Here is a 17578-nt window from a genome sequence, read left to right as displayed (position 1 = left end):
CACTCTCTGGGCTCCTGCCCCGCTCTCTGGGCTCCAGCCCCGCTCTCTGGGCTCCAGCCCCGCTCTCTGGGCTCCAGCCCAGCCCCGCTCTCTGGGCTTCAGCCCGGCCCCCGCTGACCCCGGCGATGACCCCGTCCAGCCGCCACCAGGGCTCCTGGCTCCCTGCCGTGCCCGCCTGGCCCCGCTGCTTCCCGGCAGCGCCGGCCTCGCACACGGGCACATGGCGGCCCTGCGCACCCTCCTGCTCCTCGGGCTGCTCCTTACGGCGCGGGGGCAGAGGGCGGCGCAGAGACGGCGGCCGCCTCCTCCCCAGAGTGCGCTCGAAAACGTGAAGGCTCAAGAGGGGCTCAGCCTTCACCAGGTGAGGGGCTGGGCTGAGGGCTCTGCGCGCATCCGCTGACCCCGCACTTGGGTGGGCTGCAGAGAGCCGCGGTGGCTCCTGTTCCGTGTGCCCCTGCGGGGCTGACCCCTGGTGTCCCCCCAGACCCGGCTTTGCAGCCCATCCTCCTGTATCCGCGTCCGGCATCCCCGTCCAGCGCTGATCCCCTGTGCTCTTCCTCCCCAGGCCCACCCTTGCAGCCCGTCCCGTGTCCCCCTCCACGAGTGACCCCCACTGTCCTCCTCAGCCTCCGAGCCCATCCCCCAGGCCCGAGCCCCTCAGTGCCCCCCACGCACAGCCGGGGCTGCCAGAGCCCAGCTCAGCCCCGGCACTGCCTACAGAGCTGCCCGCAGAGCAGGCGCTGGGGCCGGAGCCTCACAGGGATCCGCGTCCTCACCCATCTGGAGCTGCCGAAGGGTCGAGGTGGCTGCCCTCACTCTGGGGCTTGGGCTGAGCTCGGGGCTCTGCTGGCGGGGTGGGCTGGGGCTGCAGCGTAATGTGATGCCCAGCACACACCCAGTGTGGCACTGGGGTGCCCGCAGTGCTGTGGGCAGTGTGAGCCGTGGGCAGGTGCCTTGGACATCCCCTACACACCCCCAGCCTGTCCCCATGTCAGGCTCATCCCGCCCTGCCATCCCACCACCCAGCACCTGAAGGGCACCTGTGGGCAAGGCTGGAACAGGAACAGTTCCCAAGGAACAGCCTGTGGGCACAGCTGCCAGATGAGGGGGAGGGTGCTCAGGGTGGTTGACTGGTGGCAGCCCAGGCTGGTGGCCCTGTAGATGGTGCCACCCCTGTGCCATGCAGCTCTCAGGGAAGTGGTTCCTGGTTGGCATGGCCTCCCGATGCAGCTACCTGGCAGAGCACAGCCACCAGCTGGAGGCCACGACAGTGACAATGACCATCCTGGATGGGCAGAGCCTGGCCATCAGCACCTTCAGGAAGCTGTGAGTGATGCCGGGCACAGGGACTGCGGGCAGGGACAGGGATGCTGCAGGCAGGTTGGAACAGGACCAGTGCTCTGGGATGGGGACTCTGAAAGCAGTGCCAGTGTCCTGACCACAGGCCCCAAAGAGAACAGAGCTGCCCCAGAGCCAAGTGTGGGTGGGATACCCTCCTTTGTAGTCAAAGCCCTGGCCACGATGGGCGCCCTGGTCATGATGGACATCCTGCCACCCGCACGTCCATTAGCCCAGGCTGAGCTGGGGGTGCCCAGGCTGAGCTGGGGGTGCCCAGGCTGGTCAGTGTGAGGACAGCTAGGCTGGCAAAAATGAAACATGGTGGCTCCAAGGCTGCCCAGCCGAGGACTGGCTCTTAGGGCTATCCTTGGGGCAGCATGTCTGAAGATGGGGACTTTCAGCACATCTGTGAGCATTTGCCCCAGCCCGATGGGCCTTCAGGTCCTGACCAGGCTCAGCATTGCAGGGAGGTGGCAGGGATTCCTTGGGCTCAGCAGTTTTGGGCTCAGCATCTCTCACAATGTCTCCCTCATGTTCTGGGACGTCTTTCCCTGGGGAGAAAACAAAGTCCCAGGGAAACAAACAGCATGTGTGCCTTGGCAGGCAGGGCGGCCAGGGATCTGGGAAGATCCTTCACAGCCTGTACTGACATCTCTTCCTCCTCCTCTTCCCATGCAGGGACAGGATGTGCTGGGAAATCAGGCAGCACTACCTTCCCGGCCAGACCCCTGGACGCTTCCTGCTGAAGGGTGAGGGAGACTGATCCGAGGTGGCAGCAGGCTGCTGGAGTCCCCAGTCCTGCTCTCAGCAGGGTTTTGGTACCAATGTCCCTCTTTCCAGTGCACTCCCAGTATTTTATGTCTTGGGTCCCAAAGTGCCAGATGCCATCACAGATGACACCATGAGCTGGTGCCTGTGGGGTTGTCCCACTCTGGCTCTGATTTTCACCCCCTGTACACTCGGTTTGTGGGGAAATGAAGCTCCTGGATGATGCTGGGGCTAACCAGGATTAACTGGAACTAACTGGGCTGTCCTCTCATCCTTCCCAGGCCATAGGAAAAGCAGCAAAGTGGATGTGGTGGTGGGTGAGGCTGACCCCAGCAGCTTCATCATCCTCTATTACCAGAAGGGCCGCAGCATCTCTGTTAAGCTCTATGGTAGGCTGGGGCTCGGGATTTCATGGCAGGTGAAGCACAGGGGTGGGAAACCTGCGCTGGACTCTGGAGAGAAGCCTTGGAGGACTCAACATTGGAATGGGGGTCACTCCCTGTGGGGGAGCGGGTGAGGGTGGAACTGGGAGCCCACTTCTCTGAGCTGAAAGTCCCCTGGGCCCTGACCTCGTGTAGGGACATGGGGGGCTTTGGGCCAGGGCCAGTAGGGCCTGAGGTCACTGATGGTGTCTCCCCACATGCAGGACGGAGCAGCCGGGTCAGTGACGCCATCATGGACACGTTCGAGCAGCGCGTCAGGGCTGTGGGTCTGAGTGAGGATGTCACCTACTACTTCCCCACCTATGGTGGGTGGCACACGGTCCTCAGGGAGACCCATGTGGGTTCTGTCCCAGTGCTCTGGCCACCCCGGGGACAAAGATGCAAGGATGGGGCTGTGCCCTGCAATGTCCTGGGGGTGCAGGAGCTGAAGGGTGCCAGGTCCCAGACAAGGTGATCCCCCTGGGCTCTGTCTCTTGCAGGATTTTGTGACTCTGCAGATGAGTTTCACGTCCTTGATGGTGAGTTGGGGATGCTGGATGATGTGCTGGGTGCCCCTATGTGCCAGGCTTGGTCCCACACTGGGCACCAGTGGGGTGTCCCTGTCCTGGCACTGGGCTGGGCACACTGGGCCAGATCCATGCTGCACCATGGCTGTGTGGTCCTGCCCCAGGAATGTGGGAGGGCTGGGCTGGCACGGGAAAGGCCTTGCCAGACCATTCCCAGAACAGAGCCTGTGCCCTTGTGTGGCAAGCCATCAGTCAGGATGGGCATCAGGTACATTGTGGCAAAGCCAACCCCCCTCACCCCCCACATGGGTCAGACTGGGCTTGATGGATCTATATTGGTGTTTCCTGGGGTGAGGGCTGATCTAGGATGAGATGTCCTGGCACAAGGACACCCTGGGGTGAAGGCTGAGGTCCCTGGGGACAGCTCCATCACTTGTTATTGGTGCTTGTGAAGGCAGAGGTAGGTCTCCAGCCCTGGTGCTGGGCTTGGACACCCCCCACCCCCAGCCCCTCAGCACTTCTCTTCCTTCCAGAAACGAAGCTGTAGGTGCAGATGGAGTTGCCAGGGGGTCCCAGAGCTCAGCCCTCACCTCAGCCAGCTGCCCGTGGCCACACGGACCTCAGTGCGTCAGCCCCTCCAGCTGTGCTGGCAGCTGTGTCTGTCCTTGTCCTGTGCCCCCCAGCTTGTGTCCCCCCTCTGCTCTGTGCCCCACTCTCCTGCAGGAGCCAGCAACACCCCAATAAAAGCCTCAGAGAAGAGCCTGTGTACAGTCCAGTCACCTTTTGGTGAGCCCCAGCCAGGCCAGCACTGCCTCCACCGTGGGCTGCCAGTGCCTTGGACATTTGCTCCTGGCTGGGGGGTGCCACAGGGGTGTTGGGGGGCTGGGCAGCCCCCTTCCATGCAGACCCCTGCCATCTCTGTGAGCCTTCCTCAGCCATGGGACAGCAGTGGTGGTTCCTGGTCCAGCTGGCAGGGGCAAGGGAGGGCACAGGGGAACAGCACCGTGCCTGGGGCCACAGGGAGCATGGGGCTCCGAGAGAGAGCACAGCATCTACCTTTTCCCCCAACAAGCTGGGGATCACTCAGGGACCCCGGGGAGGAAATCTTAGTCCCGCAGTCCTGCTTCCCATCTCCAAGGCTGGGAAACACCCCGTTCCCCTGCCCCAGCCCTGCAGAGTTCATTCCCCGAGGGGCTGCTGCCTGTGCTGGACTCCTGCCTGCACAGCCAGCACCTTTCACAGAGACAGGCAGGGGGCTGCGGAGGCTGCAGGGTTAATGCTGCAGCCCTCATCCGACCCCTTCTCCCTGTGTGTGGAACCTGGCCAAGGCCGTCCTGCCACACCTGCAGGCCAGCAGTGCCCATGGCTCTGGCTTCAGGAGGGGACAGGGAGTGGCCTGGCAGCAGGCAGGTGCGGGGCCCCGTCCCCCCCTCCCGCAGCCCCGGCGGGGGGAGCAGCCCTCTTTACCCAGCCCCAGCGTTTTGCAATCCTAGCGGGAACTGGTAACACATGTTGTTTTTCTGGGAATTATGTAAGGGAAGCCACGTGATGTGCCCGCAGCCAGCCCCTGTTCCCACCACCCAGGTGCGGGACAGCCGTGTCCAGCCCGGCCGCCCCCCGAGCCTGACAGAGCTGCGCTGTGGTGGGTCCAGCTCATTTTACCTGCACCCCGAAGTGCTTGCACCGGACAGGGGAATAAGGGAGTAAGGGGAGAGCCCCGGGGAGCTCGGCCGGTCCCCAAGGATTCTCCACACCCTTCATATCAGCTCAGCCCATCCGTCGTTGAGGCTAAACCATTTCTGGGTGCAAACACCCAGGTTGTGCCCAAGGGTCTGTGTCCACAGCCCAGACAGTCCATCCTGCCCCCAGCCCTGCTCTTTCTGCCCCTTACCACCGTTGGTGTTCCCCTGTGCCCCCAAGTGCTCCAGCTTTGACACCCAGGTCCTTGGGCTGGCTCCCAGCTTTGCGCCCCCCAGGACAGCCGAGCACCACCCGGATATCCATCGGGCACCCCCTCCTGGCACCTGGGCAGGGAGCTGGGGGTACGTGGCAGCAGGGGGGACTTTGTATTCCTGCTGCAGTGCCAGTGACACCCCGGGTGTTCCCTGCTTCTGTGCTCAACGGAGAGAGTTCCCCCCAGCACCCTGAGGGTGAGCTCCGGGGGAGACTGAGCCGCAGCCCAGCATACGAGGCCCCAGCCAGGCTCTCGTGATGTCCAGTCCTGCCTGCTCAGCTTTTGTTTTGTTTTCATAAATCCGCGGGGCCGGGCAGGCGCGGGGTGTGCAGGGCAGGGCGGCCTCGCAGTGGGGCGCGGGGAAGGGAATGTGCAGGGGGGGCTGCCAGGGGAAAACCAGCTGTTCTGAAAACATGCTCCTTACGTAAAGCACCTTGGCAGGGCTGCGCCGCGGGGCTGCGGCTCTGCCCGGCATGGCCAGCCCTGCCCAAACCCTGCCAGACCCATGGGCGTTGCTGCTGGCACCCACCACACATCCCCTGCCCTCACCCTGCAGGGGCGTCCCCAGATTGAGGGAGGCTCCTAAGTTACCCACTGGTGACCCCAAACTAAGGGGGAGGGTATCTCCAGCCCCTCTTGTCAAAGGGTGCAGGGTGGTGGGGCGAGTGGGGTGTCAAGTTCTAGGGTGCATCTGGCTGCATGCTGGTCCCCAGGGAGCTGAACATGGGGCTCCCCAGCTCTCCAGTGGGACGCACCCCAAGGGTGCTAAGGCCAGCAGAGATACTTCCTTGGGTGATGCAGGTACTTGAGTCAAGGCAAAGCAAGGGCATCCTGCAGGAGCACACGCAGGTGTCGAGTCCTGTGGGTTGGGTTGGGACCTGGCAGGCACTGGACATTTCCTCCATCTCACCGAAGTCCCACTCCGGGTCCGAGTGAGGCCACCCTGTGTGGATGGGGCAGCGCTGGCCCCTCTCCGTGGGCTGCTCCCCGTCCTAGCCCGGCAGCTGGGGGCAGGGCGGCCACTGTGCTGGCCGCTGGCTGTTTTCACTGCAGAGGAGTTTGGCACCCTGGAGCAAATATGTCATATCAACAGGAGGGAAGCATTCACAGGATCCCCTGCTTGCCCTTTGGCTTCAGTGCTCTGTCCTGCTCCAGCTTGCATAACGGCACGGGGGGAGGCAGGGCTGGCTCCCCGGGGGCCCCGCAACGCCTGACCATAAATAGGGGCTCGACAAGCTCTCCAGCACTGCAGCGCTCTGCCTCCAGCTCTCAGCTCGGCTCGGCTCGCTTTTGCCATGCAGACCACACTGCTCGGCATCCTGGGACTGGCCCTGCTCGGGACACTGCATGCCCAGGACAGCATTCCTGTCCAGGCTGACTTCCAGCAGGACAAGGTGACCCAGGCCAACCGGTATCACCTCTGTGGAGGTTTGGGGTGTTTTGGGGGATTCTTGCCCTGAAAATGTGGGGAGGGGGTGGTGCAGGTGGGTGAGGGCCAGGCTTGCACTGGTGCACATGCAGCCTCCCATCCTGGGGACCTCCCAGCACCTGGGTTTGGTGTCTCTGGAAGGGATCCAGCACCAAGGCTCCAGGCTGAGGGCCAGAACCCTGGGTCAGGCATGGGTCCGAGCTGCTGCTGTGCTGTGGAGTGGGTGTGGATGCACAGGGATCTTGCAGGGGAGAGTGAGAAATGCAATCTCAGTCTGACAGCACAGAGATGGGGCCATGAGAAACCCTCCCCAACAAAGACCCCAGCCCAGGGCCACAAAAAAACAAGGGCTGCTGTGCTACATCCCCTACATCCCTTCTCCCCTGGAAAGGTCCTGGGGGACCCCAGGAGGTGATGGGGATGGCAGGAGGCACTTCCTGCAAGGACAAGGGTTTGGGATGTGCTGCGAGGGTGATCCCAGCACAGCTGCTCTCCAAGGCGGGCAGCTCCCCTCAGGGGCATCACACTGCTGGCTCCATACACCAGACTGGAATGAGCCATGCTGGACCCAGTGTCCTGACCCATCCTCACACACCCAGATGGATGGAAATGGTATCTCAGAGCCAGGCAGTCCTGTCACACTCCCTGGGCTTGGGGTGAAGAGGAAGGGAACACCCAAGGGCAGTGAAGGACATGTCATTAAACAGAGATTTCCTTGTTCTGGGGTTTTGTTGCCAAGAGCTGTAGCAGCTCCCTGTGAAATGAGGACCCTGGGATGCTGTCCTGCTGTAGGGAATGGGCTGCCAGAGGGGCTGGTGGGGGCTGAGGTGTGAGACAGGGTCTGTGCCCAGCTGGGGCTGAGTGGAGGTTGTGTGCAGCTCACAGGGAGATGGTACAGCATTGGCCTGGCCTCCAACTCTAACTGGTTCAAGGAGAAGCGGCACCTGATGAAGATGTGCACCACCATCATCTCCACCACTGCAGAGGGGAACCTGGAAGTTACCTCCACGTACCCCAAGTATGGGGCATGGGGAGAGGGTGAGTGGGGAGGGGGTACTGGGAGTGGCCACTGGTGCATCCTCTGCTGCTCTGCTTCCCAGGGGTGACCAGTGCGTGACGAGGAACAGTCTTTACACCAAGACAGAGCAGCCAGGGCGGTTCATCTACACCAGCCCACGTGAGTGCCCAGCTTCCGTGGGGCAGCCCCGGACGTGCTCATAGCCCTGCTGTCCCTGCTCCTGCCTTGTGGCTGATTTGGAGCTCAGGGCTGAGCTGTGCCCCATGTTCCCCACAGGCTGGGGCAGCAAGCACAACATCCATGTGGTGGAGACCAACTACGAAGAGTACGCCTTGGTGGCTACCCAGATCTCCAAGAGCACTGGTTCCTCCACCATGGTGCTGCTCTACAGTACGTCTGCCCTGGGACCCCGTGCTGTCCATGCCCCCCGGGTGTCTGTCTTTTCCATGAGAGAAGGGCAGGGTTAGGGTCATTTCCCAAGCTGGGGTGACCTTGGGGGGATGATGGCTGGGTCAGGACCCCATTGCAGGGCTGCCTGTGCCCCTGTGCTGGTGGGTATGGGGGCACTGCCTCTCACCCTGCTCTTGGCTGCAGGCCGGACAAAGGCGCTGAGTCCTGAACGCCTGGAGATGTTCACCCGGTTCTCCAGGGAGCAGGGCCTGACAGACGACGAGATCCTCATCCTGCCGCAGACGGGTGAGACTGAGAGTCAGGGACTAGGGGGTGAGATACCACGGGGGACTGAGAAGGAGACCCTCCTGGCTTGTCCCTGCTTCTCTGTGAGGCCAGCCATGGGGTGCCCCATTCAGGATCCATCGGGGGGCTGAGTTCCCACAGCCCCCAGAGGAGCTGATCTCCCTGTTTCTTCCTCCTGCAGACAAATGCATGGCAGATGCTGCTTAGGTGAGTCCTGCCTTCACTGGAGCTCAGACCAGCCCTGCCAGATGGTATGGGGATGCTTAAAGCCACATCACCCCACAGAGCCCCCAGCCCCTCCACAACCCTTCCCTGGGCTGCTGCTCTCCTCACATTGACTGGGGATCCCCCACCCACCCTGTAAAGTGCCTACCCACTCGGTGTGAGGCTAGCCAGGCCCATGTCCGCCCTGTGTGTTACCTGGTCTCCCACAGCTCACCCATGCTCACCCCCCATCTTTTCCAGGCAGACCCACCAGCTGCTGCCAGCCCGAGCCCCAACAGCACCGGGAGCTGGTGACTACCCTGCCCATCTGGCCCCCTACACCGCAGCAGCCTTTGCTCCCTGGCTTCACAACCCACACCTGTATCCCTGTCTCAATTAAAGCCCGTAAAAAAAACAGCCCTTGCCTGCTGGATTGTTGTGGGGCAGGCCCAAAGAAGGCAATGGGCAGGGGAAAGCATGGCCAATAGGGTTGGGACTGGGGTTAGTGGTCAGGGCTGACCCCAGCTCCTGGCTATGGAGCTGCTGGGCTGAGACCCCATGTGCACTCACAGCCCTGTCCTGTGGTGCTGCCTGGCCACTGAACCTGCCCTGTCCCACAAAAAGGGGTCCCTGAGTCTAGGACCCACTGGGGCATCTGCTCCCCCTCTGCCCCCTGGGTACCCTGGGCTCCCCCAACCTCCCTGCCTTGGTTTTCCTGCTGGAGAGCAGGCTGGCAGCATGGGAATGGGGCAATGGGCAATCAGGAGGTCTCCAGAAGTTTGGGGAAGGATGGACATGAAGAAGAAGGATGTCTGTAAGCTCTGGGTGTGGCTTGATCCTGGCCACTTCCTGGGCTCCATCCCATGAACTCAGACCCTCTCCAGCAGTGGCGTCTGAGCCTGCTGCCACCAGCCTAAGAAGCCACCACCACTTCTGAGGGCACCAAGGCTGTGGCTTAGCCTGGGGTAGAACACCAACACAACCATTCTCTGGCACTGAGGATCCAGAGGCAGGATCCATCCCACCACTGACAGACCCCAGAACCAATGGGAACAGCCAGGAGCGGGACCCTGGGATGCATGTCACACTCCTCCCTATACACAGGGCGTGCTCTGGGCTGGGTCTCACACAAGGCTGCATTCATCTGGAACTGGGGGGACAGGGCCAGCACTGTCACCTAAGCCAGGTTATCCCTGCTCTTGTGTAACCTGTTGCATAAAGCTGGTGTGGGCAGGAGTGCTGCCAGCAGTGGGGGCTATAAAGTGGGTGCAGCCTCTCCTGCCCACATCCACTCCAGGGTGAGGATGACAGCAGCACTGCCCAGCCTGGCTCTGGCCCTGCTCTGTGGGCTGCAGGCAGGGGCCCAGCTCCCTGTGCAGCCAGACTTGGACACCAAGAAGGTAAGTGGGTGCTGCCTGGCACATCCTGCCTGGGCTGGAGGGGCTGGCTGGGGCAGGGGGCCTGTGCTGCACCCCTGGGCACCTGCCAGCCCCACCACTGAGCCAGCTCCAGGGCAGCTTCCAGGAGAGCCTCTGCAAAACCAGGTTAGTCCTGGCTGCTGTATCCAGTGCCAACAACAGCCCCACTGCAAGGACACCAGCATGTGGGGCCATGATGTCTGCAAGTGTGTGGCACTTTCCCAGGGAACATGGGCCAGGTGCTGCACCTGTACTCTTAGCATGGGGTAGGACAGGGTGTTCTGCATGCAGGAAGGTGGCAGGTCCCCATGTTTGCCCCCAGGTGGCTCTGTCCCCACAGAGGGTGGCAGGTTTCTGCAGTGGGCTGTCATGTTCTCCACGGTGGAGGGCAGATCCCCACAGATGGTGGCAGGTCTCTGAAGAGGGTGACAGTCCCCACAGACAGTGGCAGGTCCACTGCAGGTTGGCAAATTTCTGCAGTGGGCTTCCAGTCCCCTATGGAGGAGCACAGGTCCCCCTGGCAGGTCCCCACAACTTTTCCAAATTCCACTGGTGACGCCCTGCTGCAGTTTGCAGGGGTGTGGCATGTCACAGCCATTGCTTCCAACTGCTCCATCTTCCTGAAGATGAAGGATGGGATGAAGTCATCCGTGGCCATCATCAGCTTCACACCAGAAGGGGACCTGGCCATGAAGTTGGTGTGGCCCCTGTAAGTGTCTGTCCTGCTCACCGTGTTCCCTGAGGGCTGGGAACTCCCTTCCCCTCCACAGCAACTCCCCCACTGCTCTGGGTTGCCCACTTCTGCCTCAGTGCATCCCCCTGGGCAGGCTGGGCCCATCTCACCCTGCTGCCTTCCCATGTGGTGTCCAGACACATTTGTCTTTTTCATGTTCCTTTTCCAGGATGGACAAATGCCAAAAGTTTGAGCTGCTCTTCCAGCAGAGCGGGCAGGCAGGGCACTACATGGGTATGTGTGGAGAGGGGCTTTGGAGCCATGGGTACCCCGAAACAGAGGGCATCCCCAGCCCCCATGCCTCAGGAGTAGTGGGAGGTGGGCTTGGCCCCTTTGCCTCCACAACTCAGCAAGAGATTGTGGGTGGGTGGGCACCTGGTTCCTCCACACTGAGCAGGGGTTCCTTCCTCATACACGCCTCAGGCAAATTTGAGGCTTGAGCACTGAGCTGTGGGCCTCAGCACGGCTCAGACTGTACCATGTTACCCAGCTGGTCACCTCTGGGGTCCTTAGGTGCACAAGAGAAGAGGAATCTGAGCGTGATGGAGACAGACTACAGCCACTACGCTGTCCTGCGCGAGGTCCAGCTCAGCGAGGCAGAGCCCAGCATGGCACTGCAGCTCCTCAGTGCGTTGGGAGTGGGGACCTGGCTCCTGGGAAGGGATGGGGGCACCAGCGGGCAGGGGCTGGGCTTCCCACCACGAGCCAGGGCCACCACCAGCAGCACCCCATGTCCATCACCTAGGGAATTAATTTTGGGGTGAATGAAACTTTGCACTAAAGAAATCTCCAGTGAGGGTTAAACCAGAGCCCCCTGAAGTGTGCAAGCCCAAGCCTGCCAGCTACCCCATACCACCCCAAACAAATGGGTCGCTGATCCCAAGGGGCTTGTGCCCCTTTGCTGCCAGCCCAGGGCAGCTGTGCATTGCCTGGTGTCCACCCTGCATGTTCATTGCTTCACCTTGGCCCTTCCCTGGGCTCCAGCTGCTGCCCCGCAGTACCTGGACCCCCAGTGTGGGGCTGGCTGCTGGGATTCCTTGTACTCACCAGCCCCCACTTTGGTGTGTGGCTGCAGCAAGGGAGCAGGATGTGAGTAGCCAGCTCCTGCAGAAGTTCATGGAGCTCATCCCCACCACGGGCCTGACCGAGGACATGCTGGCCATCCTGCCCAAGTCGGGTGAGTGGCCCAAGGGCACAGCGTGGCAGCTGAGGCCCCTCTGCTGCCAATTGCACACTCCCCCCCTCTCTTTGCTTTCCAACAGATCAATGTACTGGGGACATCAGGTGAGTGTGGCCAGGGAAAGCTGCGACTCCCTTTCAGCATGGCCTGGGCTGAGCAGGGATTTGCAGGCCCTGGGGGATCCCCCACCTGCCTCGGGGCTCTGTCACCTTGGCTTTGCCCTGCTCTGACCAGTCATCTGCCTGTCCTGCCTCTGCAGCTGAAGGACCATGTGTCCTCCAGACCTAGTGGACGATGGGCTCTGCACCCCACTACGTGGTGCTCCTTCCCATCCTCCAGGCTCTGCCAGACCCCCTGCTCCATACCAGGATCACCCTCAACCTCCTAAATAAATAGATGCAGAAGCTACCCCAGAGCTTGGTGCTTTTTTGGCAGGAGCAGGGTACTGCCACAGTCCCCAGGCACCCTGAACCAAACAGTCCTGGAGCTGACCCTTCCTGTCAGGCCCCCACAGGTTTTAGGGGGCTCCCTGGATATGATGTTTGCTGTGCCCAGCATGGGGAGGATGAGGAGCAGAGGATGGGGAAGATGCAGGGGAACAGCTGCCAGGGCAGGGAAGAATGGAGCCAGGATGGACAGGGGCTTGCACAGCCTAGCTGGGTGGTCAGTAGCTCTGGGCAGACAGGATTAAGCAGTCAGGCTGCCCAGTGCTGCCTGCAGGGAGACCCCCAGGAAACCCCATTCCCTGCTCAGTCCTCTCCCAGGCCACCCAGATGGGAGTGGGGTGGCACCAGGGCTGCCTATGGCAGGACTGGGACCCACATGCCTGTCACCCCCCTTGGTCCCCCAGTCTCACCAAAGCAAGGCCATGCTGCCATGAGCCCAAAGGGCAGTTTTTTTCTGCCTCCACCTCCTGCAGAGCGAGGGCAGCCCCTGGTCCCCGCTCTGCCTCCCTGCCCCGCAGCCCCTCAGTGCCCAGGCAGGTGTTGGGCCGGTGACCCCAGGAGCCTGGCACAGCCAGGCCACAGGGCACATCACACTCCGGGAAGGAGGGACACACTCCCGTAGCGACATGAGCCCCGTCTTCTGCCCGCCCTGCTCAGGATGCAGCCGGCTCGCAGAGGTCAGGCTGTGCCTGCGGAGGGCTGGGTTTGGGCAGGATCCCAGCAGCTGCCCTGGGGCACGTTTCAGCCCGGCCAGAAAAACGGGTCACCGAGGGCCCCGGTGAGCCGGACAACGGGGCTGCCCCGGGGCCGGTGCCGGGAAGAACCTCCCGCTCCTCCTGGCAGCCTTCCGGCAGCTTTCCGTTGGGAAACAAGCGTTCGCTTTGTTCTTTCACAAGAACTAAAAAAACGGGGGAAATCCCGAATTTCAGCAGTGGTGCAACGGTTCCTGTAACTCCGTTTTGGCGCTGGCAGGCACAAGCCCCGCTCCGCCCCAGGGGTTTGCTCACCCTTGGCTGACTGCTGCCCTTCGGATCCACCCCTCTGCCCCAGCCGAGGCCAAGAGCGTTCCCGTGGGCTCGGCACCGCTCCAGCGGGGGCGGCGGAGGACGGAGCACGGAGCTATAAATCCGACAGCGCCGGCTCCGCTCCCCATCCCACGGGGGAAGCCAGAGGAGCTGAGGCGAGATGGAGACCGTGGGGCTGAGCCTGGGGATGGTCCTGCTGTGCTTGCTGCGTGTGCAGGCTGGGGAGCTGGGAACCGCGGAGCCGGACGAGAGCAAGGTGACCCTCAGCATCCCGGGAGGGGAGGGGAGGGGAGGGGAGGGAAGGGAAGGGAAGGGAAGGGAAGGGAAGGGAAGGGAAGGGAAGGGAAGGGGTTTGTTCTCCAGTCACCAGCAGAGCAGGGAGGACTGTAGAGGTGTTTTGGTACTGGGGACAGCTGGGGTGACTACAGCCACCATTGCTTTGCTGACACGCCCAGGTGAGGACAGTCACCCAGCTCCTGCATAGGTGTCCCTAAGGGAATTCTGTTGCCTGGACAGGATGTGGGTGTTCCATGGACTGACGTTGTCCTGGCTTGGTCCCTGAGGACGGGACACTCTAGACTGCTCCTCTGGACTCACAGCTTGCTCTCACTGCCAGATTGCAGGGACGTGGTACATCACTGCTATGGCCTCTGACTCCGAGAGCTATCTCCAAAATAAGGACCACCTGAAGATGGCGATGGCCAGCATTGAGGTCCTGCAGGATGGTGACTTGAAGGTCTCCTTTGCAATTCCCACGTAAGTCCCACATGCTGTTCTCCACAGGCTTCACTACCAAACTCCTCCTTAGACTTTCACTGGTGGGTCTCCACCTCAGTGCACTCACCAAAGACCTGGGCAGGGGTTGAGACAGGAACACCAGGGGCTTGGGACAGCTGTGGGCACCCCGTCTTTAGGGCAGGCTCAGGGCAACACTGGCCAGGACCAGTGCCACCACAGAGGGTGGGACGGGACCCTACAATTACAACTTTCCCAGCAGAACCAGCCTCATCCCAGAAGCTCAGAGCATGAGTGAGGGCATTGATAATCCCCATGTGCCAGCACTGTCTCCTGCCAGCCCAGGTACCCATTGTTCCAAGGGTGGTATCTGTCCCTTCCTGGCCACACTATCCCATCTCTGAACAGCAAGTCTCACACCTGGGGTAGTGACCCTTGAACAGGGGAGGGGAGAGGGAGTCACTTCACCTCAGCTGGAGCATCCTTCACTGTTCTGCAGCCCTGAAAGATGCATGAAGTTTGAATCAATCTACAAGCCAACAGACAGCCCGGGTGAATACTACAGCACTGGTGAGTGGGGGTGCCTGGTTCTTCGGGCAGGGTAGAGGCATGTCCCACCATCCCTGTCCGAAGCAGCTGGCTGTTCCTGGGGACATGGCCCTCAGGACTGCCTGCCCCTCCTGTGTCCTGGGTGGGACATCTCTCTGCATCCAGGTGCCAGCTACATCCCAGGGCTGGTGGCCCAGCAGCATGGCAGACTCCCCCCAATCCCTCCCTCTGAGATAAACACAATGAGACCAAGCTTAAACCCTAGGGAAAAGCAGGTTCCTTCTGCAAAGAGGCTGTGAGTGGATGTTCCCAAGGGATGGAGCAGGAGTGGTTTTCCACCATTCCCAGCCCAAGGAGCAGTCTGACACTGGCCAACAGCCTGCACTGACCATCCACAGCCCCTTCTGTCCTTGCCTCCCCATCCCTCTGCCCTGCTGAGGTCTGTGGGCTCCCCAGGCTTTCAGAGGAGCCTTAGCAAGAGGGAAAACCAGGATGGGCAGATATCGAGGAAAGACAGGCTTGGTGGGCTTCATGCTCTTTACAGCCCCTTTGCAGCATGGGGGTTTCCAGGAGAAGGTAATTAATTTTTCTCCACATCCTTTTGCAGACAGAGGCAATAAGACGGTGCGGCTGGTGGACACCGACGGCAGTTCCTACATGGTTGTCTTTGCCACCAGAGAGAAAGACGGGAAGACCTTGCACATGCTGAGACTTTACAGTGCGTAGCCAGCAGTGGTGAGCTGCTCTGAGGGTCCTGCAAGGCCAGGAGCCAGGGGACATTCTTTCTCCACTCCTGCCCTGGGCGAGGTGCAGGAGCGGAGCAGGGACTACCTGTGTGGCAGGGAAGGAGCAGTGTTTGGGGTGGCAGGAGAGGCTGGAGCTCAGGCTCCCAGCACTGTGCTGCAAGTCCATGGCATTGGGTAAGTTGCTTGGTGGAGAAGGGTGGAGAGCGAGGGTCCTGCTGCACAGGCAGAACAGAATCAGTGGGGACAGGAGCCAAGAGAGTGTTCCAAGAGGAACACTCTGGCTCATCTTGTATCCTGGGTGGGGTGCCTCACGTGCCTGGCCACCACTGCTCTCCAGAACCTCCACCAGTGCCTCCAGCCTTCTCCCAGGGACTGCCATCCATCCCACCCTCAGCTGGACACACTCACCAGCTTCCCAGGAGATGCAGGGTCAGGCACAGCCTGGAGCTAACTCATGTCTTTGTCTTTAGGCAGAACCCAGTGGGTGAGACCCAAAATCAAGTTGCTGTTCAGGAGACTTGCCAAGCTGAATGGCTTCACCGACAAGACAATCTGGATTTTGCCCAGGCAGGGTGAGCACTGCCCAGGGCCAATACAGGGACATGCAGGGACCAGCTCAGCCCTCAGTACCACCACTTCGTGGCCTGAGCTGGCAGGAGGGAGTGCTGGCAGCCAGCGATGCTCTGGCTGGGCATACTGAGCAAGAAAAAACCCACAAATTCCTTCTGAGTAGTCTATTTTGGGTGCTAAATGGGACTATTCAGACCACAGTGTCAGACTTAGGCTTTTTCTTTGTTTCCACAGAGGATTGCAGACTTGGTGAACCGTAGGTGAGTTGCTGTAGTGCAAAACGGTGTTTGCAATGTTCTCTCCTGGAAATTGACCTTCTTGGTGCCCCCAAGGCAAGGGCCACCAAGAACTCTTTGAATTCCTCTGGGGTTGAGCTGTTTGAACTGGTGCTGGAGCTTACACACAGGTAGGACCATTCCTTTGGATATTGCTCTACAGCAGGACCCGAGGTAGCAGTACCCAGGGACTCCCAAGAAGCAGTGCCCAGAGACCCCCAGTGGGAAGTGCCTGGCACTGAACATGGGCATGTGAGCTGAAACCACCAGAGAAATGTCTGCCCAGCCCTTTGAGCACTGAGGGCCAGGACACTGGCTCCTGCCAAAGGGACCCTGGGCTTGTGGACTGGCAAACCTGGCCAGAATGGGTTGGTGTCTCACCATGCAAACCATATTTGCTGTTTCCCCCCAGCCTGTGCTTTCCCACCACACAGCTGTAGGGGTTACTAGAACTCCATTGCTGGAGATGCCTCACCCTACAAATCTGGGGAGAACTGGAGAAGAATGCACTGATCATAATGGAGAGTCCCACTCGTCTCCTTGCTCTCACCTCAATGCCACCTCTCCCACTTGTTTTCCAGAAAGTGCAGACTGGCTTGTGGATGCTCCTGCCAAGCAACGCAAAACCCATGCTCTGAAGCTCCAGACTCCTGCTCCACCATCCTTCTTCTAAGCTCTGTTGTCAGGACTCTGACACAGTCCCTGCTTTCTGCCAAATAAACGGAAATCCTCCCCAAGTCTTAGTGTAGCTTTGTGGGGACAACCTGGGGTGCTGGGCCCTGTGGTCCCTCCTGTTGTCCTCCTGGGGGCTGTGGATGGTGAACAGCCAGGAGTGATCCCAGCTGAGCTTGCCCAAGTGAGGGCAGTTTCAAAGCCACAAGATTTTCCCTCCTGGGTGCCTCCCAGAGGGGCAGAACCAGGCCAGAGAGAGGTAAGGCAAAGGGTGCAGTGAGAATCCTGTGGGCAAGGGAGGATGCATGGAGAAAGGTCACTGAGGTGAGGCTGGAGTTTGGAGGGCTGCATCCACCCACACCATCCACCACCTCTCCTCCTCTTGTCATGCAGTGGCTGCAGCTCTCTGCTGCCTGGGAGCCCCAGGAGCTCATCCAACAGCTCAGGCTGAGCCAAGGCAGGGCAAGATTCAGGTTTAGGAACTCTGTCCCACTGCAAACTGTTGTGGAACAAGGCTGTCTGAATCCTCTGGAGCCAAACACGGAGAGCTGCCTGTGATTTCTGCCCCTGGGCACCACACAGAGAAAAACCCCACTGGAGCTGGGGTCCCAGGGCACACAAGCTGACAGTTCAGTGTTTTCTGGGTGTGAATCCCATCCATGCAGAGCACTCAGTGGGTCCCCATGCAGGCCTCCATAGTCCCTCAGCCCTTCCATCAAGCTTGTATCTGTCTCTGCAGCTCATCCAATGCTCCCTTATCCCCCCACAAATCTGGCCAGATGTCATCATATGTCTGATAAAAAGGGACTTTTCCTCCCTGAATGTTCCTAAGGGCTTCTTGGGTTTAGGTACCTACTCAGCTATGGTGGCATC

General features: G+C 60.7%; 3 protein-coding genes across 4 annotated transcripts; all 3 read left to right on the top strand.

Moving 5' to 3' along the window:
* Positions 1 to 120: 120 nt before the first annotated feature.
* C8G (complement C8 gamma chain) lies at positions 121 to 3812 on the top strand. Its single transcript, XM_041406539.1, has 7 exons — positions 121 to 361; positions 1187 to 1326; positions 2017 to 2087; positions 2388 to 2495; positions 2753 to 2854; positions 3029 to 3067; positions 3589 to 3812. The coding sequence occupies exons 1-7, from the start codon at positions 221 to 223 to the stop codon at positions 3600 to 3602; spliced, it is 615 nt and encodes a 204-aa protein (XP_041262473.1). The 5' UTR covers positions 121 to 220; the 3' UTR covers positions 3603 to 3812.
* A 2426-nt stretch (positions 3813 to 6238) lies between these two features.
* LOC121336910 (lipocalin-like) lies at positions 6239 to 11709 on the top strand. 2 transcript variants are annotated; one of them, XM_041406538.1, is made up of 7 exons: positions 6239 to 6403; positions 7317 to 7456; positions 7539 to 7615; positions 7733 to 7846; positions 8051 to 8152; positions 8334 to 8359; positions 8618 to 8783. In XM_041406538.1, exons 1-6 carry the CDS (start codon positions 6305 to 6307, stop codon positions 8357 to 8359), a joined length of 558 nt encoding a protein of 185 aa, XP_041262472.1. In that variant the 5' UTR covers positions 6239 to 6304; the 3' UTR covers positions 8618 to 8783. The 2 variants fall into 2 exon arrangements, with proteins under 2 accessions (XP_041262472.1, XP_041262471.1); XM_041406537.1 differs by lacking the exons at positions 6239 to 6403; positions 7317 to 7456; positions 7539 to 7615; positions 7733 to 7846 and adding exons at positions 10677 to 10741; positions 11021 to 11709 and having other exon boundaries at positions 8081 to 8152; positions 8334 to 8403; positions 8618 to 10483.
* Positions 11710 to 12872: 1163 nt separating this feature from the next.
* Positions 12873 to 16770, top strand: LOC121336913 (extracellular fatty acid-binding protein-like). The gene is made up of 7 exons (XM_041406544.1): positions 12873 to 13414; positions 13775 to 13914; positions 14393 to 14463; positions 15050 to 15160; positions 15659 to 15760; positions 15993 to 16018; positions 16615 to 16770. The coding sequence occupies exons 1-6, from the start codon at positions 13319 to 13321 to the stop codon at positions 16016 to 16018; spliced, it is 546 nt and encodes a 181-aa protein (XP_041262478.1). The 5' UTR covers positions 12873 to 13318; the 3' UTR covers positions 16615 to 16770.
* Positions 16771 to 17578: the final 808 nt, after the last annotated feature.

The sequence above is a fragment of the Onychostruthus taczanowskii genome, unplaced genomic scaffold, assembly GCF_017590055.1.
Source record: "Onychostruthus taczanowskii isolate IOZ18803 unplaced genomic scaffold, ASM1759005v1 scaffold25, whole genome shotgun sequence".
Taxonomy (NCBI): Eukaryota; Metazoa; Chordata; class Aves; order Passeriformes; family Passeridae; genus Onychostruthus; species Onychostruthus taczanowskii.
The sequence above is the reverse complement of the archived record's forward strand: the minus strand, read 5'-3'. Positions and strand labels throughout refer to the sequence as shown.

Bases quoted from the DNA above. Each gene is read 5' to 3' on its own strand.
- C8G (XM_041406539.1), top strand. From the start codon at position 221: ATGGCGGCCCTGCGCACCCTCCTGCTCCTCGGGCTGCTCCTTACGGCG. The intron at 1,327-2,016 runs GTGAGTGATGCC...CTTCCCATGCAG, and splicing joins ATCAGCACCTTCAGGAAGCT to GGACAGGATGTGCTGGGAAA. The intron at 2,088-2,387 runs GTGAGGGAGACT...CATCCTTCCCAG, and splicing joins TGGACGCTTCCTGCTGAAGG to GCCATAGGAAAAGCAGCAAA.
- LOC121336910 (XM_041406537.1), top strand. From the start codon at position 10,083: ATGTTTGCCCCCAGGTGGCTCTGTCCCCACAGAGGGTGGCAGGTTTCT. The intron at 10,484-10,676 runs GTAAGTGTCTGT...TTCCTTTTCCAG, and splicing joins ATGAAGTTGGTGTGGCCCCT to GATGGACAAATGCCAAAAGT. The intron at 10,742-11,020 runs GTATGTGTGGAG...TGGGGTCCTTAG, and splicing joins GCAGGCAGGGCACTACATGG to GTGCACAAGAGAAGAGGAAT.
- LOC121336913 (XM_041406544.1), top strand. From the start codon at position 13,319: ATGGAGACCGTGGGGCTGAGCCTGGGGATGGTCCTGCTGTGCTTGCTG. The intron at 13,415-13,774 runs GTGACCCTCAGC...TCTCACTGCCAG, and splicing joins CGGAGCCGGACGAGAGCAAG to ATTGCAGGGACGTGGTACAT. The intron at 15,761-15,992 runs GTGAGCACTGCC...TTGTTTCCACAG, and splicing joins CTGGATTTTGCCCAGGCAGG to AGGATTGCAGACTTGGTGAA.